The sequence below is a fragment of the Leguminivora glycinivorella genome, chromosome 25 (assembly GCF_023078275.1).
Source record: "Leguminivora glycinivorella isolate SPB_JAAS2020 chromosome 25, LegGlyc_1.1, whole genome shotgun sequence".
Taxonomy (NCBI): Eukaryota; Metazoa; Arthropoda; class Insecta; order Lepidoptera; family Tortricidae; genus Leguminivora; species Leguminivora glycinivorella.
In genome coordinates, this window is record NC_062995.1 from 9,803,920 (window position 1) to 9,829,003 (window position 25,084).

A 25,084-nucleotide genomic window follows, 5' to 3' on the forward strand; every position below is an offset into this window, starting at 1 on the left:
ATTAAATCTTCTTGCATGCTCACCAGCAGGTGTTTTATCAGCTTTGATAACAATTTTATGGCTGTCAGACGGCATTCGTTCCAATGCTGTTTTAAACATTTTCACTAAATTATTGTTCTCATGAAGCAGTTTTTGTAAATCACGAATAATAGTTTGCTTCAGTGTTGGGTCTTGAGAACAACGCATATTAGCTTCTGCATCTGTATTCCCCATAAAATACACTTGTAAAAATTGATGGTTTGCATCTGGTGGTGGTAGTAGCGCTCCTACCAAGTGATAAATTTGGCCTTGTATCTGCGGAACACAAAATAACATCATTAGCTTCTTTATCTTTACATATATTTATTTCATTGGTACAAAAAATATAGTAACTTTTATACAATTCAAATTGATACCTAGGTGGTATAATAATTACCTTAAAAGTGGGCATAAAATTCTCCCGTACAATGTGTGTTGCACCAAATGATGTCATTTGAAAAGAGTTGTTGAATTTTTGGATGTTGGCTAAGAAGTGGCTTGAGTCATTATTGGTCCCCAAAACTAATGAATTCAATGGCTCTGGAGGCGGGAGTAATTGGGGCAGCTTTACTTTTCCATTGGCACAACATAGTCCATCAGGTTCACCAATGTATTTTATAGCCTTACAATAACGACAGATGCTTGTCATTTCTCCAATTGTTACCGATTTGTCGGCACCGTAATCTATTTCCGGTTGGTAGTGGAATGCTGCGCGTTCCAGGACCACAGGAGCATCGAGTCTACGTGATCGGTCCATTGCATTGCGTCGTTCTCGCTGTCGTTGTAATTGATGAGCATCGTGTTGTTGCATTCTTCGTCTATCCGCTTCATTATTAGTACGTCGCGAACGCAATTGTGACATACTAATGCGGCTGTTTTCATTAGCTGCCTCTCGTTGGTCATCGCTGCGATTAGCACGCTGGCTTGCTCTTTGAACATTTGTGTTACTTCGACGACCTAAATCTGGTTTTTTCTTTGGCATAGCCACAAAACAATTTTCACACAAAATCAATTGAAATTTGCCAGACGTTTGCGTTCCTTCCGATTTAGTATTATTTCTTACAGTTTACAATTAAAATACTAAACAGCACAGACTATAGACCAATCAAGCATAGACTATAGACCAATAAAGCATAGACTACTTAAAATAGCTGTAAAGCTAGGAACACACTACGCGGACGTCCGTCGTAAATCGACCGCGGACGGGAATCTGGACAATGGAAATACACATAACCGTGCAAACTATCGGTCGACGGACGTGGACGTGGCCTTGAGCGCATGGACGTCCGATCGAAATCTGGCTCGCTGGATGTTTTGTTCCGTGCACACTGATCGGTCGCGGTCGCGGTCGATTTACGACGGACGTCCGCGTAGTATGTTCCTAGCTTAACAGACGTTCCGATTTAGTATTATTTCCAAAGACCTTTACAGGGGACAGCTCAATCACATTTTTTGCCATACGAAATTAAACCTTATTACTGAAACAGAAAGTCGATCGTATCAGACTAGCGAAAACGGTCCACATGAGAGGGCATTGTTTGGGCTGGTGTCCCTCTCGCACGTGTTGCCAGTGGTAATGAGGTTCCCATATTAGTAGTATTTTTATCTGTATATTACCTGACTTTATAACTTCTTATTTTATTTTAATGTTATATTCAAACTAGGGTTTCGATATATTTAAAAAAATTTGAAAATAATTATAATGTGATTATTTTGATGCCAGTAAATCAAAGATTTGTATAATTAAAAAATACTTTCAATTGGGTGTTAGTAGATTTAGTAGTAACTTTGAAAATTGACTGGTATCCCCAATTTATGACAGTGATGACGTCACCATAGATTTAGAATTATTAAACTAGATTGTTTAATTAGGTCAAAAAGTGTGTCCACATGAGAGGTAATTGTTTGGGCTGGTGTCCCTCTCGCACTTGCTGGCAATGTCAACATTATTCAGTGACGTCATCACTGTCATAAATTGGGGATACCAGTCAATTTTCAAAGTTACTACTAAATCTACTAACACCCAATTGAAAGTATTTTTTAATTATACAAATCTTTGATTTACAGGCATCAAAATAATCACATTATAATTATTTTCAAATTTTTTGAAATACATCGAAACCCTAGTTTGAATATAACATTAAAATAAAATAAGAAGTTATAAAGTCAGGTAATATACAGATAAAAATAGAGTCTGGCTAATGAAAGTTGAACCCAGTATTTTTTTAAAACAGCAACTCTGGATGTCATATCATCGATTGTCATCTGTCAGTGTGACTGTCACTTTAACGAATTTCGGTAAAAGTTAACAGCGAAATCTATAAATAATAATGAATAACACCATAAAAATTAGTAAAGTAAGTGCTGTAAATTAATTAGAATTAATAAAAAAGAAACCATGTTATCAATGTGTTGCCAGCTTAAATTTTTTTGAAATTGCCACGTTTTTTCGGGCTCAACTTTCATTAGCCAGACTCTACTACTAATATGGGAACCTCATTAACACTGGCAACACGTGCGAGAGGGACACCAGCCCAAACAATGCCCTCTCATGTGGACCGTTTTCGCTAGTCTGATACGATCGACTTTCTGTTTCAGTAATAAGGTTTAATTTCGTATGGCAAAAAATGTGATTGAGCTGTCCCCTGTAAAGGTCTTTGGACGTCACTGAATAATGTTGACATTGTCAGTAAGTGCGAGAGGGACACCAGCCCAAACAATTACCTCTCATGTGGACACACTTTTTGACCTTACTAAACAATCTAGTTTAATAATTCTAAATCTATGATTATTTCTTATTTCTTTAACGGAATAATTACTAATTTTCACATTATTTTGCCAAGATAAATTAATAAAATCACAATGCGTTTGGAACGCATCCGTCATTAATGTAAGTTTGGAACGCACCTGTCATTAACGTCACGTCATTGTCAAGTTGTCAGGTAGGAACAATTTGTATGGGAAAAAAGAATCACTGTTTTCTAATTATCATCACAATATTTACGTGTTTTTACACTGCCTAAACCTTCTGCGGTCTAATACAAACATAGCCTGATAGCGTAGATTTTAGGACAATTATTTATGACCAGCTGGAAAAATTCAATAATGTGGCGTTTTTTACAAAAATTTTGTGATTCTTCATATTTGAGGACATCGTATGCAAAAATTAAAGCATAAAACTGTCAATAGTATATTATATAACGGTAACGATATGAAGGCTATAAAAGTTGAGTACCGCGGTTAGGTCACGAGGCTTTGCCGAGTGGCCTAAGTAAGGTACGAGACTTTTATAGCCTTCATAATGTTACGATTGTATACTATACTTTTTCTACGACAGCCAAATAAATACCTATTCGAGAATAATAAAATGGGTTACTAACCTATCTTATATAATGAATGGGAATATTTGTGTGGATCTCAGCATTGAGTATTCAGTCCACAATGTTGATGGCGAGAACTTGTTGCACAAATCTTCAAAATATGCCAACAACGCGGTTTCAGAGATTGTTTAAACATTTTTTTGCAATTTCCATGTCAAAACAATCATAACATTTTTGGTACGCTTTATCCGACTTTTCAGGTAACAAATTGTCAGTCACTTTGAGCGTCATAGCCTTGATTTCTTTGGAAGTCCATTGTTCACCAGAATCACTCATAATTACTTAAGTTTTTGCACAATAACGTCGAATTAAAATAAACTACAAGACACTTTAAATAATTCAAATACTTTCGTCTAAAGTTTACAAATGTCAAACATGCCATAGACAAGAGAAATAGAAAATAAGCCTGTTTTTAATTACGAAAAATGTGGTTGCGTTCAAGAATATTTAAATGTCGAATGTAAAATTATTTGATAAACTTATGATTTTTACCTTTGTTTTACAATATGTAATATGTAAAACGCATTTCAATTTACTTTTTCATCTTGATTTAAATTATGAGCCTAAATATTAAATTATTTATTAAAAGTTACTTATTATTGCAAATGAAAACATACCTGATAAATGGAAGTTGTGCTTTTAAAAAAAAAAAATTGGTTGTCTGTAAAGTCGGTTTACGGACGGTAGTTTAACGTGATAACGTCAAACATTACAGTAGTATAGACGGTCAGAGTATAGCAAAAGGGGCCCGATTCTGGGACTTTTTTCACGTTTTTTTATTTATTTATTTATTAAAAATACACAAAAGTTAACAGTATTTCACCAAAGCACTTATGTGGTAATATAATTATGTACATGTTAAATTGACATAAATAAAAGCAAACACACTTAAAAGTTAAATTATGGTTATTACATTAATCACCTAAGGAGTGTAGAGTCTATGAACCTTAAGAGTTTTCTGTAAAACACACCAACACTATCAGCAAATATGTCAATATCGTCTGTCTCCAACATGATGCGGTTAAGAGCAGCTCGGGCTCGAGCGGTGCGCCGGCCGCCGCGCCGGCACCGCGCCCGGCATGCCAACCACCACATTCGCTCTTGGCACTTGCAGCCCCATTCTCTCAAGCACGGATGCGTCATCTACTCTATGGTGAAACAGTTGGCGGTAATGCATAATATGCAGCAGTTTCCGTCTGGTTTCTAGAGTTTGAAGACCAACCATTCCTGTTACGAATAGAGATGGATACATATATGGGTAATATCCGTACAGTCGTTTGTAAATGTGCCTACAGAACTTCCTCTGCACTCTTTCTAGTGATTTGCCAATAACTTTTGGGAATACTGGTGTGAGTAGATAGATATAAAACCTTTAACACAATTATCAGAAGTGAATACTTACAATCTTTCCTCAAAGCTCTTCGCTCCATCCATTTACCGCAATGATGGCAATGTTTGCCAAAACAGACCAGATTTGGCTATGAAAAAACATACGTATATATATTATAATCCTTAAAAAATATATGTTTTACTATAATAGAAAGTAATATTGCAAATACTTACAATTTTTGGCATTGTATGACCATTTCAATTTTCAAATAAAACCTTAGACCTATATATAGGGACCCGACATGTTGTTCTATGCCATAGATTTATATATATTAAGCTAGATTGAGTTGTTAAGCCAAAAACTTTTACTAGTCTGACAAGAACGCCTTTCTGCACCGGTGATAAAGTTCAATTTAGTATGGCAAAAAAGTGTGAGCTCAGTCCCTATTGTACCATGTTTAGCGGCCCAAATGTCATTGTCAGTGAGTTCCAAAGACAGGGGACAGAGGAATCACATTTTTTGGCATACTAAATTGAACCGGTAGCTCTACGAAAGCATCAGGGGCCTGGCACCAGCTCCATGGTGGGCGGAAACGGTGAGCATATCACACACACACAAGTCCAGTAAATGTTTATGCAATAAATTATGTAACTAGTAACGAATATTACTAAATCACAACGACAGTTAATTAAGTTCCAAATCACAAAGAAATCACACCAAGTCAATCAAAGCTTTAACATCACTAAGTTATCAGAAACGGAAACGAATCCGTGGGTCAAGTGGTACAAGTCGGTACTTAAAGCGCACACGTAATCTCACGGCACGGTTATGGGATAGGGCGCAGTCGCGCGTCTATATTCAACCATGTCCCAAATCTTAATGCCCTCTTGGCACCTCAAGGAATGCTTATAATAAACAACTAATTTCATTACGTACCACATCGGACCCACGGCTACGTTCGGCGGTGTTTATAATATCCGCCCCGTCTCAAAGAACAAAGATATCACTGTGACAATTCCGCTAATGCTGTTAATGTAAACATTGGACCAGGAATGTGGCCCACCTTCACGGGCCTCAGCCACTATAGGGTTACAGGTGCCTTGCGCCGACACGGCGATCCTGACTGTCACACGTCCCAGTGTGCCCAATAAAATCGCAGGCTTTCAAAAGAAGTACAATTTTAATCACTCAATCTGCTCGGCTATCCTGCCATCAAGTCACAACTATGACAGAAAGTTAAGTTCCCAAAATCCATGCCACAACTTATAATCAAGTTGCCAATAGTATCAAAACCAATATTCACATAAAACACAGATCAGAAACAGCCCAAAATCGAATTTCACAAATTCGACACAAATCAATTGTCTCAACATCAATTCAGGCCACACGCCAAAACAGATCACAAAATTCACAAAGCAACCGTATTCCTCCTGCTTGTCACTACCACCGCGCAGTCTCCGTACCAGCTACACTGGGTTAGGAATATGACCTACGGCTACGGCCAGCAACCAAGGCAGTAGATAACGTTGCAAAATACAATGCCAACCATGTGACATCAAAACTCAGAAACTCGGCATCCATGTGTATCGTCACACCTCGCCGACACGGGCTGATCCTGACTGTTCACTAATTTCATCAACAGATGATCATTAACCATATTTCATGAGAACGTAACAATCTGACATCGTAGCGCCACATCGCACGCACCTATTAGTGCATATTTTGTTGTTATCAATGCACAAAATCAATTTGTATCGAAGAATCGAAGAAATCAACAAGAAGTATCAATTTGTATCGAAGGAAATTAATAAGGTATCTTAAATGGACTTTAAAACTTCAAATAGACTTAAGTTGATTTCCTTTGTGATTTCGTAAATGCATTCAATATCAATTCACAGCGTAGATTTCCTCACAATAAATGTGTACCTCACAATAACAATTATTGTTATACTCACAAATAACTATCTACGCTTCTTCATTTTTTTTTTTTACACTGCTATTTAAATAGCCTTCATACTGCTGTTCAAGTGCTATTCATCCACACATTTTTTTTATATTTTTTTTAACTTTTAGCATGACTAGGATATCATAATCACCAAATGTATGCCACGATGATCAGTTAGTATTCTTCATTATGCTATAAACATTCACTGGGATTATTATTTTACAAAAATAACCTTAATTACTGTATTAAAAGAGCTCAACATCATACCCCACTTTCTCCTGATTGCTGTCTTGAATATAATTCTTAATTTTAAGCATTATGCGCTCAAGCATACTATGCCAGTGCTATATTATACCATATATACGGGGAAAATTCGTCTTCGTGACTCAATTCAAGTTTATTTGCTAGCCATCGGCCATAAACTAATATTGTGATAGTAAAGCTTCTACAGTCTCACATGACATGACCAATATTCACGAAATACCTAAGTAGTAGGTAATAACATTCTTTTTATTTTTATTTTTGTCATTTTGTGCATCATTGGTTAATTCGCATATGACGACGAAACATATCCGGAGTAAATCTTCTTCTTCAATTTAAATATACCTGCAGCTTCCAATTAATAATACATTATCATGGTTTATTCAGGAAACGGCAAAAACTTATTATGTCCAAGAATCATGTTTAGGTACTTTATTACTTCACTTACTTTATCAAACAAAAAAATGAACTGAAATGAAATGGTCAACACTGTCAACAGTGTATCTAATTCATTTTTGATGAGAAACATAAGATTTCGAAGTATATTTAGAAGATATGTACTGTACAAGTACAGTACTGTAACTTATTTTTTTTTTTTTTTTTAGATTATGAATGTTCAGTTCAGGGTCTCCTAATTAATTGTTAAAAATCTCTGGCTTTTGTATTTTGCTTCAACAGAAATACTAACAGGACCCATTCGTGTACCGTTTCTATAAACAATAACATAAGTGCTCGATTATACTTTACTTATACAGAAGCCTCATCAGCTACGAACTCTTACAACAACAACAACATTTGTAACTCGTGATAGTCGTGATGTAAAATGTCGGCATTGTAAGAAAAGCTGTAAATAACTGGCTTTTCTTCTTTCATAATATTTTCTTCCTGTGGTTGTGGTCTAAAACGACGTATTTTGTTGCTTTTACAAAAACAACCATCACACTATAAAGTTACTGATCCAACCAGTACAGTAGCAATATTCTCCAGCAACATAAATGTCTTGCTAAACCCAACAGACGTTATTTGATGACGCCATTAGAATAAATAGCTCTTTGTTCGTTAACAGATAGGTACATTATAATTTTGTCATTTTTTTTTTCAACTCTCCAGAAACGCATCACTGTACCTTAATATTGTTGTTTCAAGTTTATTGTCTTCTTTAACAGAACTGACAGTGAAATCAAAAGCTTTTAAAGACTTGCAATAACTTTTAGGTAAACCAGGACATGTTATTAGTTTCGTAAACCTTGTTTAAAGTTTCTAAACTTTAAATTATTTATTTAGCAATTAAATAGTCCACAAGGGGCACTTTACACGTCATACGTCAAAACTGACCACGTCTATAATACATCAAACATCAACCAGTTCATTCAAATTAGGTCTCATTTCGCCAAAAATTGTTTCACTTTTCCCAACATATAATTTGTTCAGCCAACTCTGGTCTACCAGATATTAAGGCAATAAACCAATCCAACGGATATCTTAAAAAAAACGACACATTAACCCAACAAAAAGATTAAAGATGCATTGACAAACTATTCATTCTCAAAATCATATTCAGTTTTAATCAAAATTCAAATGCGTATACCTACTACGCTAACGCTCTGCATTCTCTGTTCAATGGTTGTACCTATTTACTCGCAATCTACCCAAGATTGCCACTTTTTTTTTTTTTAATGTTACTTGAGATTATCACGCTTGCCATCACACTACAGGCTGGCCGACTCGGTCGCCATCTCATACAGACTGGACAACTCTGTCGCCACCTGAGCCGAGACTAGCCAAGCGACTCTCTCACATATACGACTCACCAACCGGAGTCAAACACAATTAACACAACCAAATCTGGCAACAACGACACCACAAATGCCAATGCCAACACATATCATAAAGAATGCAAGCCTTCTATTTTATGTGGACTATATAATGTCCCTTTCTCTAAAAATTATCGAAACAAAGTTTGTCATTGTCTCCTTAATAAATGAAATAGTTCTTAAATCAAACCTCAGTTGATCCTGTTTCATGGTTTTAATAATTGCCACATCTTTATAAATCAAAAGATAAGAATCCATTTCTTTTCATTGAGCATTTAGCAAATTGCATGAAACTAACCATAACCAAAATGATCTATCGATGATTCATGAATATCTTGATACTACTTAATTTTTTTTTTTTTTTTTTTAATGAAAATGTTATCAAAGAAGTTCAACTAAATATGTCACGTCACTTGATGACCCGATAATCAAATCAAACAAATTCTCATCACGACAGCACAGTGGGTGCTTCACTGAACATCAGGTACTATCGTGTGGTAATGTCTTTTCCACCGAGATGTAGATAACACATTAGACTGCATCATTTTCGCTGTTAATTTATAACCATACAAAAGCTTGATACCTTTAATCAAGTATTCAACGAAAGCAATTATGATTTGGCTCAAGATTTCGCTATCCAGATTACTTGACAAAAAAAAACACATTTTCTTAATAGTGGTTTCTCACCGGCCAGGCTCTTCTAATTACAACACTAAACAATGTGTAGTTCAAATACAGTAAACTTTAATTACCTCTTATAGTAATTAATACTCAGCATCTCTCTCAGAAATCTTCAAAAAAAAAAAACTTCTCAAAATCAGGTCAACAAAATATCGTTGAAAGTGTTGAAACCATTTAAATGACATGGTCAAGGTTCTGATAAAACATACATTAATCTCTATGGTATCTAAAACAAAAACAAATGAATAATCCGTTCATGTAATAAAATCTCAGTCATAAAACATTATTCCGTAGGTTCGTCGCATAATGTAATCGACATCAAATAATTACGTTCGATGCTATATCGACTTTCTGTTAACATAAGAGTTAACACTTCATATCATATTATCAAAAACATTGAAACTCAACAAAACAACACACAAAAGTGTATAAAGGCTTAATGTCTATTACTTATCTTGTCATCCCAATAGATAAACGATTGCTGTGCAGTCTGGATAAATTTCTTTATTTATTTCTTTATTTATTTATTCCTTAAATTAACATTAACAGCCTAGCTAAACATGTCAATCGTACAGGAGGGTATAAACATGAATAATCCTGGTACACTCGTACTGCACCACAGTGTCCGCAGTCAAAGTTGCTGCACTCTGCAACCATCGCGCGACTAAATATCGCAGCACTTATTCCGCTTACGGGAAGTAATCAAACCAATTGCAGGTGTAATATTTCCAACATATAACATTTCAACAGGTATTTTTCTTATTTTAGAGAATTCCCATCTTAATAGGTTGCATCTTCCATACGGTAGATCCTCAAATGACGAACAAAACAACCTCCAATCGATTTTCAATCAAATTCCAATACATTGTTGATTTCGGAATTTCCACAACTTTCCAGAATTTTCCTCTTTTACGATCCCACTTCTGATGTCGGAGCCGGTAGCTCTACGAAAGCATCAGGGGCCTGGCACCAGCTCCATGGTGGGCGGAAACGGTGAGCATATCACACACACACAAGTCCAGTAAATGTTTATGCAATAAATTATGTAACTAGTAACGAATATTACTAAATCACAACGACAGTTAATTAAGTTCCAAATCACAAAGAAATCACACCAAGTCAATCAAAGCTTTAACATCACTAAGTTATCAGAAACGGAAACGAATCCGTGGGTCAAGTGGTACAAGTCGGTACTTAAAGCGCACACGTAATCTCACGGCACGGTTATGGGATAGGGCGCAGTCGCGCGTCTATATTCAACCATGTCCCAAATCTTAATGCCCTCTTGGCACCTCAAGGAATGCTTATAATAAACAACTAATTTCATTACGTACCACATCGGACCCACGGCTACGTTCGGCGGTGTTTATAATATCCGCCCCGTCTCAAAGAACAAAGATATCACTGTGACAATTCCGCTAATGCTGTTAATGTAAACATTGGACCAGGAATGTGGCCCACCTTCACGGGCCTCAGCCACTATAGGGTTACAGGTGCCTTGCGCCGACATATATATTACCTGACTTTATAACTTCTTATATTATTTTAGTGTTATATTCAAACTAGGGTTTCGATATATTTCAAAGAATTGGAAAATAATTACAATGTAATTACAATGTCAATTTTGATGCCAATAAATCAAAGATTTGTATAATTAAAAACGACGTTCACTGAATAATGTTGACATTGTCAGTAAGTGCGAGAGGGACACCAGCCCAAACAATGACCTCTCATGTGGACACACTTTTTGACCTAACTACACAATCTAGTTTAATAATTCTAAATCTATGATGAGTTCAGACGGGATATGTTCTGTAAAAAGTCGTATAAATTAAAATAATTAATTTTGTAAAGCTGAGTTTAGACATGCAAGTTATTGCTGCAAGTTTTGAGACAGAAGTATATGCTAGAAAGAGATGCAGATATTTGCCACTCACTCTTACCTATAGTTGCGTCTCAAAACTTGCAGCAATAATTTGCTGGTTTAAACTCAGCTTAACGAGAACAACACACGGGCGCGCCATCTGTCCCAGCTGTGGTGCTTTACTCAGGCCACACGCTATAACCATACCGAGCGCATCGATCAGCCGCTTAGTTCCAACGCGCGCCAATAGATGGCGCTAAAGCTATATTGCGAAACGGGACAATGACGTCATCTTTTTCGTGCATGCTGCCCGTAGTAACGAGTTATTAGACGTTATCACGTCAAAAATTAACAGAACTCCTATATTCATATGATTACTGCTAGCAGTAATCATATGAACCTATAGACAAATAGACTTTCTTATCGTTACTCAAATGAACTCAATTTGGATACCGCTGACAATAATCTAATTGACAGATTTAAGTGCTGGAGTAGAAAAAAATTACTTAAAACACTAAGATTAACTAATAAGGATTAAAATAAATATACATTATCCATAGTAAAACTTATTCTTCTTATCAAATAATGCATTAGAAACTATGGCGGCGGCAACGGCTGGCAATGTACTGAAACTTGTTGGCAATCGTGACTCTTTCGATTCGTTTGAGGCAATCGTATGCGAAAATTAAAGCATAAAACCGTCAAAAATTACTAAAAATACTGAGACTAACTAATAAGGATTACAATAAATTTATATTTTATAAAGTAAAACATATTCATCTCCTCAAATATGCATTAGAATTTAGAATGTATGGGGCCGGCGGCCGCATAATATACTTAACATACCGAAGCAATCTTATCTCTTTCGATTCGTTTAAGGCCATCGTATGCAACATTTAAAACATTAAACTTACGCAAAATACTTTTATTATTTATTAGGATCAAGCAATAATGATTCATTGTAGTTCAAATTCAGTAACTGTAACATATTAATATTCTCAAATAATGCATCAGAATCTGTAGCGGCGCGGCATCAGTAGGTAAATGGAACCGACAGCGGTTGCTTGAGAATTTGGTGTTTTTAATGTTCATTGATTTATTCAAAATTTAGTAGTTACTATGGGTGTCGAAAACTTCTAGTTATAAATATGCAAAAATACTAATATCTATATAGCCTCAAAGTCCTCAAACTAATTGTAAGACTACCTCGTACTATGAGTGCCAGCGACATTATACGTACCTACTATAAATGTTGGTACATTTTTAGCTATGTACTTACACTTAGACAAGCGGTCTGGCGTAGTTTATAGTACCCTGCCTGCTAAGCCGCGGTCCTGGGTTCGAATCCCGGTAAGGGCATTTAATTGTGTGACGAACACAGATATTTGTTCCTGAGTCATGGATGTTTTCTATGTATAATAGTATGTATATCGTCGCCTAGCACCCATAGTACAAGCTTTGCTTAGTTTGGGGCTAGATTGATATGTGTAAGGTGCCGTCCAATATTTTGCTTATTTATTTATTTACATGTACAGTGCTTTTTTGGTGGTGCGCAGGGCCCGAAGGCCCCACGGTCTTGTCTTTTGTTCACCTCTAGTATTTTCACGCGAGGCCGCAGGCCGAGCTGCATATAGATAGTGCTCCCACGCGGAACACTTTTATTATTGTTCTGCGTGGGAGTTGGACCTCCAGCCCGCCGCTTCGCTTTTTATACACTTTTATTATTCTTCTTTTATCTGTGTGGGAGCACTGTCTGTCCGCAGCTCGGCCTGCGGCCTCGCGTGCTGGGAGCGCCTCGGGGACGCTCCTGGCCTTCGGCCCTACGCGGAGCTCGGCCTTCGGCCTTCGCTGGGCTTTGAAGCTCAGCGTTGGGCCTCCGGCCCGCCGCTTCGCTTTTTAGACACTCATTATTGATAACAATAATGAGTGTCTAGGCATAAGCCTGGGAGCCCTTCTATCCGCAGCTCGGCCTGCGGCCTCGCGTGCTTGGGAGCGCCTCTGAGACGCTCCGGGACTTCGACCCTACGCTGGTTTCCGAAGCTCAGCGTTGGACCTCTGGCCCGCCGCTTCGCTTTTTAGACACTTCTATTATTGCTCTGTGTGGGAGCACTACCTGTCCGCAACTCGGCCTGCGGCCTCGGGGCAGCTCCGGGCCTTTGGCCCTACGCGGAGCTCGGCCTTCGGCCTTCGCTGAGTTTTGAAGCTCAGCGTTGGGCCTTTGGCCCGCCGCTTCGCTTCTGAGACACTTTTATTCTTGATCTGTGTGGGAGCACTATCTGTCCGCAGCTCAGCCTGCGGCCTCGCGTGCTTGGGAGCGCCTCGGGACGCTCCGGGCCTTCGGCCCTACGCGGAGCTCGGCCTTCGGCCTTCGCTGGGTTTTGAAGCTCAGCGTTGGGCCTCCGGCCCGCCGCTTCGCTTTTTAAACACTCGTTATTGTTATGCCTGGGAGCCCTTCTGTCCGCAGCTCGGCCTGCGGCCTCGCGTGCTCGGGAGCGCCTCTGGGACCCTCCGGGCCTTCGGCCCTACGCGGAGCTCGGCCTTCGGCCTACGCTGGTTTTCGAAGCTCAGCGTTAGGCCTCCAGCCCGCCGCTTCGCTTTTTAGACACTTTTATTATTGCTCTGTGTGGGAGCACTACCTGTCCGCAACTTGGCCTGCGGCCTCGGGGCCGCTCCGGGCCTTCGGCCCTACGCGGAGCTCGGCCTTCGGCCTTCGCTGGGTTTCGAAGCTCAGCGTTGGGCCTTCGGCCCGAAGCTTCGCTTTTGAGACACTTTTATTATTGGTCTGTGTGGGAGCGCCTCGGGGACGCTCCGGGCCTTCGGCCCTACGCGGAGCTCGGCCTTCGGCCTTCGCTGGGTTTTGAAGCTCAGCGTTGGGCCTCCGGCCCGCCGCTTTGCTTTTTAGACACTTATTATTGCTATGCCTGGAAGCACTGTCTGTCCGCAGCTCGGCCTGCGGCCTTCGCTAGTTGGTTACCTCCCCTCCTCAATAGCGGTGGTTCACACAACGTTTCACGTTATCCATCGCGGCTGTGTCCCTGACGCAGCCTACCTTGATTTTTTTTATTGTTTTAGGGAATTTTAGGTCAATTGTACTTAGAATCACGAGTACTTTCAATCTCACTGGGAGACAAAAAGTGTCCCAGAATTTCCATACATTTTTGTTACGTTCCTCTTTTGTTACCCCATATAACATGTGCGGAAAATGGTAACAAAATAGGAAAAAATCATATGGGACAATTTTTAACGAATTTTTAACTCGCTTTTTTAGTTCCTTAGAATGCTGAAGTAGGATGTCATTATCCGATGAAAAACGAAACAACTTACACTATTTATTTACTTTGTTTATTCGGTAAATATTCGGCAATGTAACCGAACTTTCCGGCCGAATACGAACATTGAAAAACTTGCCGAATACCGAATATTCGGCCCATCTCTAATATTAACTCTTTAAGGGTATAGTGATGTACAGTCAAGTGTAAAAATATGGCTGTACACATCGTACTCAAAAATATGTCCTATAGCATCTTAGTCCGGTGTAATAAGAGCGTAGTACCATATTTATGAGACGATTATTTCGATACGTATTTTTGCACTCGACTGTATATATGCATCATGTATTGTTGGCTGTATTGACATGTCAAAATTCAAATTTAAATAAATCTTTGTCAAGGTCATGCATTTAAGGGTTATGATTATAATTATATTTTGTAAATGAAATAAATGTGTTGTTTAAATCCTTTTTATTAAATATCTCAGTAAATTAACATGTATTTTTATTTAACCTTTACCACAGTATAATAAAGAGTACTATCGTACAGTATGGCCACTCCCGCTCCCCGCTGAAAGTGCCGCCCACCCCCTCTCGGTTACCTCACATTTACCGCCTCAAGAACGCGAACAGTCGACCTGTCATATTTCACTCATACAAGCGTAGTACGCGTTCACCTACACGAACTTAGCCTGTGTGCTAGGAACGCGCCTCTTTCATATATTTGATCGCCAGTGTCCGTGTGCCTTTACCATCTTATGAATAGAGATGATACAGCTTGTACGGTTTTTCTTCAGAACTATGTGCATTTATTGCATGCAGTTGTACGTACCACTTGCGGCTGTTAACATAAGGACACTTACCACATTTATAGAGTGTTTTACCAGAAATACTGGTACTGACACTAATGCCATCTGTTGCAGGCATGCTGCCAGCTTTAATATGAATCATCAGTTTATGGTCTTCTAAACCTCTCTTGGAAGTATAAGCATTTTTACACTGATCACACTTGTAAGGTTTTGCGCTACTATCGTGTCTCTTATAATGCGCTTGCAAATATTTTTGACTGATAGTAGCATGATCACACTGATTACACTTGAACGGTCTTTCCCCTGTGTGTTTCCTCATGTGAATTACCAAATCTTTTTCATGACTGGCAGAATAACTACACTGGTCACACTCGTAAGGTTTGTCCTCGTTGTGATTCTGTTTATCACTTTGTAAATTACTTTTTTTTGGCTTTTCACCAGTGTGTGTCATTGCTTGATCTTGTGACTGATCGTCGCTGGCAAAATCGCATTCATCCGGTGTGTATGGCTGATTATGCTTCCTTAAATGTCGATCAAAACCTATTTTTCTAGATGTTGTATATTCACAGTGGTCACATTGATAAGTTTTAAGTTTGGTTCTCAATTTCTTCCGAATTCGACCTGCAACAAAAAAAGGTATGCTTGATTTATGCATAAACCTTTAATAGAGACAGAGTTCACACTTTTTTTCTTAAATTATATTTTAAATATGTTCTAATAATACTGTTGTGTTGTTACTTATTTAGCCTGCCTTCTTAGCTTAGGTCTCCTCCAGCTTGTTTGCCTTTAATAATTGAATTGAACTAGAGATGGGCCGAATATTCGGCCGAAAATTCGGTTCAGCTGTTACCGAACCGAGCATTCGGAATATTCGGTTGCGCCATACTTTAAATTCTGACTTAGAATGAAAAACTTTCAGTGATTGGTAATGGGTATATTTATCTTAGTAAAGGCTCTTAACGTTCCTATAATTTAGTGCATAAGAAAATTTTAGATTACGTTATTTTTACTTTTTTACAATATTATTGTATTTGTATTTCAACGCATTTTAACTCCTTTTGGTAGTTCCTTAGAATGCTGAAATAGGATGTCATTATCTGATGAATTACAAAACAACTTACGATATTTATTTACTTTGTTGAAATGAAATGAAATATTTATTTTCCAAGTAGGCATATTACAATGCGCTTATGAACGTCAAATAAAACTACGCCGGCTCTAACCCTACGCCTCAGCCTTGAGAAGATTTCAGTCCCCCCTCAGTTGGAGGAGGGTATCCACTATGGGACCGGCAAGAAACTCGGCGGGCCACTTCTTTTCAAAACATTACATCTTATAATTAACATGCATTAAAAAAACAAGATACAATTTAATAAGCAAAAGTATTCATAAAAAATAAAACTTAGGTAAATATTCGGCAATGTAACCGAACTATTCGGCCGAACACGAACATTTAAAATCTTGCCGAATATGCCTAATATTTACCGAATATTCGGCCCATCTCTAAATTGAACCATTGCAATTAGAGATGGGCCGAATATGGACTTTGCCGAATACGAATATTCGGCCGAAGATTCGGTTCAGCTCTCACCGAACCGAACATTCGGCCGAATATTCGGTTACGCCATATTTTTAAAGAGGATGTTCATTAAAACTATTAAATGATTGATAAAGGTTACATATGATTTTACAACTATGTTTTTATGATTTAGTGGATAACTAAAACTTAGTTGATACAACTCTGAACTCTTTTCAACACTTAAAATACGGTTTTTTAACTTTTTACAAAACAATTGTATTTATATTTTGACGCATAGGTTTCTCTTTTTAGTAGTTCCTTGAAAAGTTACTAGAATAGGAGCTTATTATCCAATGGAATACGTAAGATCTTCATTAGTTATTTTACTTTGTTTATTCGGTAAATATTCGGCAATGCAACCGAATTATTCGGCCGAATACGAACATTGAAAAACGTGCCGAATATGCCGAATACCGAATATTTACCGAATATTCGGCCCATCTCTAAATGCAATAATGGAGCACTGCATTATAGGGCGAGCTGAGGGAATATGGATTAAGCTGGAACAAGGCCAAGGCGGTGGCTCAAGATAGAAAGGTGTGGGAGGATCTTGTGGAGGCCCTATGCCCCTATGGGGTGCCTTAGGACATTCAGCAACAACATTATAGGACAGTATAACACTCCACCTGTAATTACCACAGAACTAGATTTAGACAATGCCTGCCTGATTTAGATGTTGCCTGTGTGGTGACGGGTTAAGAATTCCACCACCCCCTTTCTTCCCGTGGGTGTCGTAGAAGGTGACTATGGGATATGGGTTAAATTGTGGTGTAGGCGAGAGGCTGGCAACCTGTCACTGCAATGCCACAGTTTCGTTTTCTTTCAACCCCTTATTTGCCAAGAGTGGCCCTGAAGCTTTAGTAGTTTCATGTGCTCTGCCTACTTTGTGGGATACAGGCGTGATTGTATATATGTATGTATGTAGATTTAGATACGAGCAACAACTTCATCTATTTGTATAGGGGAGGGGAGGTCATATTTTGTACTCAAGTTATTACTTGCTTGTGATTTTAAATATGTCTCAGGCCCTTGAGTGTGCATAATTTTTGTGTTGTAGCAATTAAATATCACATATCATAATTTTTGTGTTGTAGCAATTAAATATAAATATCACAATATAATATCATATCACATAACAAGGCATTTTTAACCCCCGACGCAAAAACAATGGGGTGTTATAAGTTGGACATGTCTGTCTGTCTGCGTGTGTGTGTGTGTCTGTCTGTGGCATTGTAGCTCCCGAATGGATGAACCGATTTAGATTTCGTTTTCTTTGTCTGAAAGCTGTGTTAGGGAGTGTTCTTAGCCATGTTTCATGAAAATCAGTCTACTATGTTGTGGTCGGGGGTTTTTTCAAAATTTTAATTTTTTGGTTATTAATGTTTTTGTTGACTTCAATTTACAAATTTACGCTCAAAAGCTGTAAGCTGCGATTAAAGACGGACAACTCAGTGGATTTTACTGAGTGCATTTGATATGCTAAGTAGATAAGTTTGCTTGATCTATAGTGTATATGACATCTGTGGTAAATACCTAGGCTACTTTAAATAGAATTCTGGCTACAACCCTGCTTACCTGTTGTTGCGTGACATAGCATGGGGTCAAGCACAAGCTCATCTTTCATGGCATGTTCAGTGTACAGCTCCGGCCCGCTCCCGACGAGTGGTTCGTCTTTTACATTTGTATCTGAGCACAAAGGTTCGGACTTCATAGATATATCATGACAATTGGACTCTTTTACATTTGTATTTGAGCAAAAAGGTTCTGTATTTATAGATACACCGTAGAATTTAGATTCGTCTCCTACATTTGAGCATAAAGGTTCTGTCTTTATAGATACACCATGATGTTTAGACTCTTTGACACACACATTTGAAGATGGCTCGTCTTTTACGCTCACATCTGAACACAAAGGTTCTGTCTTTATAGATACACCGTGATGTTTAAACTCTTTTACACACACATTTGAAGATGGCTCGTCTTTTACACTCGCACCTGAGCACAAAGGTTCTGTCTTTATAGATACACGATGATGTTTAGAGTCTGTTACACACACATCTGAAGATGGCTCGTCTTTTATAGACACGCTCTCATAGTTTACCTCATCTTTTACGTAAACTGTATTCAGTAAGGGCTCTATTTCCACAAACGTGGGCTCATCAGGTATAGTATCATCCTCACAGGGTTCAGCCTTCACGCTAACACTCTCTGTGTTGAGTAACATTGGCGACTCCATCCTAAGGTTAAACAGTTTTGAGGTACAGAATTAAGGTTGTATCCCACATACAAAGGCACAAACTTTCTTCATGGATATTGTATCACATATGAATAGGATGGCATTACAAGCAATGCTAAAACATGGCTAAAACTTAATTTTAATGGATGTTTATTTGTAGAAAACACCTGTGAACTATGGAAACTTCTGGATTTGACAATGAAATTGACATTTCGACATTTTGTAAATGGTGTGCGTTCCAACAAATACTATGTAAACTCTACGAGTTTTTTTTTTTTTTTTTCCTTGGCTATCGCCACGAAGGCATTTGCCAGCATCACGTCAATGATTTTGGAAAATTAGTTGAAGAAAATTAAAGTCGAAATATTAATGAGCAGTCAGTCTACGAGTTAATACGTGCAGCTCGGTGCCAAAGTTGGCAACATGCACACTAGCGCTCCTAGCGGCATGAGTTGATCAAAATAGTTTAGTTTCATACAGCATAAAATTAAAAAAAAATACAAATTCTTATTTTTTTGTTTTATTCCGTCTAAAAATGTTAAAGTAGATCAAGTAATAGCATTTTCTATTTTAATTTACTCAAATAAAAGTCTGAACAACTACTTTGATCAACTCGAACCGCTAGATGGCGCTAGTAAAATTGTTGCCGCTCAATTGTATGGGAAACGCAAAGACCTTTACAGGGGACAGCTCAATCACATTTTTTGCCATACGAAATTAAACCTTATTGCTGAAACAGAAAGTCGATCGTATCAGACTAGCGAAAACGGTCCACATGAGAGGGCATTGTTTGGGCTGGTGTCCCTCTCGCACGTGTTGCCAGTGTTAATGAGGTTCCCATATTAGTAGTATTTTTATCTGTATATTACCTGACTCTATAACTTCTTATTTTATTTTAATGTTATATTCAAACTAGGGTTTCGATATATTTCAAAAAATTTGAAAATAATTGTAATGTAATTATTTTGATGCCAGTAAATCAAAGATTTGTATAATTAAAAAATACTTTCAATTGGGTGTTAGTAGATTTAGTAGTAACTTTGAAAATTTACTGGTATCCCCAATTTATGACAGTGATGACGTCACTGAATAATGTTGACATTGTCAGCAAGTGCGAGAGGGACACCAGCCCAAACAATTACCTCTCATGTGGACACACTTTTTGACCTAACTAAACAATCTAGTTTAATAATTCTAAATCTATGGGGAAACGTCAGAAGCTGCACGTATTAAGCTAGGAACATACTATGCGGACGTCCGTCGTAAATCGACCGCGACCGCGACCGATCAGTGTGCACGGAACAAAACATCCAGCGAGCCAGATTTTGATCGGACGTCCACTCGCTCAAGGCCACGTCCACGTCCGTCGACCGATAGTTTGCACGGTTATATGTATTTCCATTGTCCAGATTCCCGTCCGCGGTCGATTCACGACGGACGTCCGCGTAGTGTGTTCCTAGCTTTAACTCTAGAGTTTATATAGTATTTGGTTCCAATATCTATTATTTTTTGCACAGTTGAAATTTGTCATTTTAAGGCTCCCCACAGACAGTCTTAAAAATTCATAATCTTAAAAACACAGAATTACAGTTAAACCAGAATGAGTAGTTAGGTCAAAAAGTGTGTCCACATGAGAGGTCATTGTTTGGGCTGGTGTCCCTCTCGCACTTACTGACAATGTCAACATTATTCAGTGACGTCATCACTGTCATAAATTGGGGATACCAGTCAATTTTCAAAGTTACTACTAAATCTACTAACACCCAATTGAAAGTATTTTTTAATTATACAAATCTTTGATTTACTGGCATCAAAATAATCACATTATAATTATTTTCAAATTTTTTGAAATATATCGAAACCCTAGTTTGAATATAACATTAAAATAAAATAAGAAGTTATAAAGTCAGGTAATATACAGATAAAAATACTACTAATATGGGAACCTCATTAACACTGGCAACACGTGCGAGAGGGACACCAGCCCAAACAATGCCCTCTCATGTGGACCGTTTTCGCTAGTCTGATACGATCGACTTTCTGTTTCAGTAATAAGGATTAATTTCGTATGGCAAAAAATGTGATTGAGCTGTCCCCTGTAAAGGTCTTTGCTTAAAAAAAACTTGTATGCAATCTGACAGTTCAGATCTGTCAGTGTCTTGTCAGTGTCAGTTTGAACTGTCAGATTGCATACAAGTTTTTTTTTTTTTTTTTTTTTTTTTTTTAAGATTATGAATGGGTTGAGGAGTAGCGCGTTGTGTGAGTGGTTCGATTTTTAGGTTATATTCCCGTAAATAAAACAACTTTCCTTATTTTCTAATCAGGTGGTGGTTTATTAATACATAAAATCAAAGGTTAGTTTAGATGGACGGCAACGAGAAGGAGAAGCCTCCAGACGAGGATGGTGATAACGGTATGGACTGGGAGAAATACACGCGCAAGCGTAACTTGGATTTATCACCAACCAAGCTGGAGCCTTCCCCCAAAAAAATTGTAATTGACCCGGCAGAGTCCGAAAAGCAGTCGGGTAATACAAATAGTGCAGTTGAGGAGCCCGGTACTAGTAGGATGGTCGAGTCTCATGCGAACAGTCAAAAAGAGTCAGTTGAAATAAACAAAAGTAACTCAACTGAATTTAACCCGCATCTATACAAACACCCCAGTCTAGACAGCAAATCACGAGAGTATGGTGCCAACGATGATGGACCTTTCATAGTGCATGTCTCTAGAGAGGCCGCCCCTTCCTCCAGTGCCACTCTAAAACCCATAAATGTAGGCCTTTTACTAACTCAGGCAAACGTCAATAACATCCAGAAGGACGGTGGCATTAAATCGGTGGGTCGCAACAGAGTAGCGGTCACTTTCTCCACAGCTGCGGATGCAAATAACTTCCTTAAGCACCCGCTTCTAGGCAAAAATAAGTTTATAGCTGATATCCCTTCATATCATGTATCTCGAATGGGAGTGGTGCGAGGAGTTCCTTCAGACTGGACTATGGAGGAATTGGTCAATGGAACGTCCCTTAGAGAAGGTAAAGGGAAGATCCTTAAAGCTCGTCGACTTCAACGGAAGATACTTAAAGATGATGGCTCCCCGTCTTGGGTTCCGACTCAATCGGTAGTAGTAACTTTTGAGGGTCAAAGCTTGCCTGCCAAAATTTTTGCATACTACACCTCATTAGTTGTGGACGTGTATCAGCTGCCAATAATCCAATGTAGGAAGTGCCTCAGGTTTGGTCACATCCAAGCACAGTGCCGGTCTGATGCTAGGTGCTACAAATGTTCACAAAAACACCCTGGGGATGGATGTAACATTGCTCCTGAACATGTTAGATGTATATTCTGTTCCGGCAGACACTATGCGACTGACAAGACATGTAACGAATTTGGTCGGCAGAAAGCCATCAAACTGGCTATGTCTGAACAGAGTATTTCGTATGCAGAGGCAGCTGCTCAGTTCTCATCAGTACGCCGCCCATACTCTGACGTAGCGAGAGTCATGTTTGAGCAGATTCCAGACTCTTCTAGATCGTCCGAGTCACCCTGCCATACGTTTATGCCAACATCCCCGCCTACGACATCTTATCGTAAGACCATTTATCGGGCGCCCCGGGCGAGGGTCCCCCTCTCCCCAGGTTATGACAGAGAGGCCCACAATAATATTGTTCGTACTCCCCCACCACAGCTCCCCAATGGCCAGGCCCTGAATGGTGCTTACAATAGAGTCACCCCTCAGGAGGACCTAATGGAGCTGTGTTTGAAGTTACTAACAAATATCATCGCCAAATGGAGCGACATTCTACCGAACGACGTTGCGCCTTTAATGGTCACACTTGCAGAGCGACTCACCTTTCATAATAGGTCACCAGGTCAACTTTTTACAATGGAATAGTCGGAGTATCATCCCAAAGAAACCAGAACTTACCCAGTTGATCAATGATCATGCTGTGTCCGTTGCGGCCATCTCGGAGACATGGATACGTCCCGGGGCTCTTTTTAGAGTACCGGGGTTCTCGTGCCTCCGGGAGGACCGTAGTGACGGACGTGCTGGATGTGCGTTATTGATTAAACATTGTTACCCATTTTCTCAAATTTCTATCCCTCCCCACTCGGATGGGATTAATGCCGTAGCTGCAAAGGTTATGGGCATTAATTTCATCTCTGTATATATACCCCATACTGAGGTAGTTGATATAGACGAATTGCATTCTATTCTCTCATCTGTACCACACCCTCTGGTAATTCTAGGAGACTTCAATTGCCACAATATCTCTTGGGGATCATACCATTCCGATGCTTTTTCAACAGCTCTGCTGGATTTATTTGATGACATTAACGTGGGAGTCATTAACGACGGTACCCCCACGCATCGGGTTTACCCAGGTCAGAACCCCCAATCTGTTCTGGATCTGACTGTATGTTCGCCGAACCTATCGTCCTTGTTATCGTGGAGGGTTTTGCGCCAATCATATGGTAGTGATCATTTTCCGATAATTATCACTAAACCAACGTCGATCCTCCCTTCACCACCGCCAGAGCCGCTGCTGAAATACAAAATACAGTCAGCAGACTGGCCCAATTATGCTTTTTTTGTCGAAGAGAGTATCAAAGAGAGGAACCCCACTGAGATGGACCAAGAGGGAAAGTATACGTACTTCAAAAATATCATTTTGGAAGCTGCCGACAAATTTATCCCGAAAAAGAAGCCTGCCAGGGTTAAAATTCCTTCCCCCCATGGTGGAACGCAGATTGCACGACTGCCATCAAAAAAAGAAACGATGCGGAGCGCCTCTTCAATGAATCCGGTAATTTGGACGATTACATTACTTTTAAAAAAGTTTCGGCTCATACAAAACGTTTCTTAGCAAAGGCTAAAAAGAGGGGCTGGAAGGGGTTCTGCGAGAGCCTATCTCCTAGAACCCCTCCATCTCTTGTATGGCGAAATATTAAGAGATTTAGGGGTTCATTTAATCCAGAATCTAAACCAACAATAGATTCCCCCTGGATGGCAGAATTCGCAGATAGGCTTGCCCCGCCAACTGTCCCTGAGGCGTCCTGTTTGATATCCCCCCGCTGCCACGTTCCTCCTGTTCTCTCGACCAGCCCTTCTCATTTTCAGAGCTTAACCTGGTAATTAATGGTTTAAGGAATACTTCACCTGGAGAGGATGGGATTCCATATTGTTTCCTGTCTAAGCTAAATACTCCCGGACAGGAATATCTGCTTGGCATCATAAACCATGCCTTTAACACAGGAGAGGTTCCAGCAGATTGGAAGTCCCAGGTAGTCATTCCTATCCTAAAGCCGTCTAAAAACCCAGACGAGGCTAATTCCTATCGACCAATCGCTCTTTCTGCAACAATGGGAAAGATATTAGAACACTTGGTTAAAAATAGGCTTGAATGGTTTGTGGAAAACAATGGAATTTTAGCAGACACACAGTTCGGTTTCCGAAAGGGGCGTAGCACTATGGATAGCCTAAACATTTTAACCAGTGATATTAGACTTACTTTATCAAAAAACGAATATCTGCTGGGATGTTTCCTCGACATCTCTGCTGCATATGACAATGTGCTTCTTCCGGTGCTCAGGGCTAAAATGCTACAACTGAGCATTCCCGCGAAGATTGTACACATTGTCACCTCGCTATTCATGGGCAGGTCTATCAAAATTAGACAAGGCAACTCCTATTGTCCTCCTCGGACTTTGTGGAGAGGTCTCCCTCAAGGAACGGTACTCAGCCCCCTTCTTTACAACATATACACATATGACTTAGAACAATCTGTCTTATCCTTCTGTAACATCTTGCAGTACGCTGATGATCTTGTCTTATATACGATGGCAAAGTCAATGGATAAAGCAACTGCTAGTCTGAACACGGCTCTGGGTTACCTTGGGGA

At 39.1% G+C, this 25,084-nt stretch overlaps 3 protein-coding genes across 3 annotated transcripts; 1 reads left to right on the top strand and 2 right to left on the bottom strand.

Moving 5' to 3' along the window:
* Position 1: 1 nt before the first annotated feature.
* Positions 2 to 1,082, bottom strand: LOC125239533. Its single transcript, XM_048147148.1, has 3 exons — positions 416 to 1,082; positions 144 to 294; positions 2 to 18 (listed from the first exon to the last, which is right to left on the bottom strand). Exons 1-3 carry the CDS (start codon positions 998 to 1,000, stop codon positions 2 to 4), a joined length of 753 nt encoding a protein of 250 aa, XP_048003105.1. The 5' UTR covers positions 1,001 to 1,082.
* A 14,093-nt stretch (positions 1,083 to 15,175) lies between these two features.
* Positions 15,176 to 19,391, bottom strand: LOC125239084 (zinc finger protein 624-like). The gene is made up of 2 exons (XM_048146562.1): positions 18,525 to 19,391; positions 15,176 to 15,991 (listed from the first exon to the last, which is right to left on the bottom strand). Exons 1-2 carry the CDS (start codon positions 19,183 to 19,185, stop codon positions 15,318 to 15,320), a joined length of 1,335 nt encoding a protein of 444 aa, XP_048002519.1. The 5' UTR covers positions 19,186 to 19,391; the 3' UTR covers positions 15,176 to 15,317.
* A 2,149-nt stretch (positions 19,392 to 21,540) lies between these two features.
* Positions 21,541 to 23,154, top strand: LOC125239086. Its single transcript, XM_048146565.1, has 2 exons — positions 21,541 to 22,410; positions 22,966 to 23,154. The coding sequence occupies exons 1-2, from the start codon at positions 21,550 to 21,552 to the stop codon at positions 23,074 to 23,076; spliced, it is 972 nt and encodes a 323-aa protein (XP_048002522.1). The 5' UTR covers positions 21,541 to 21,549; the 3' UTR covers positions 23,077 to 23,154.
* The last annotated feature ends 1,930 nt before the right edge of the window (positions 23,155 to 25,084 follow it).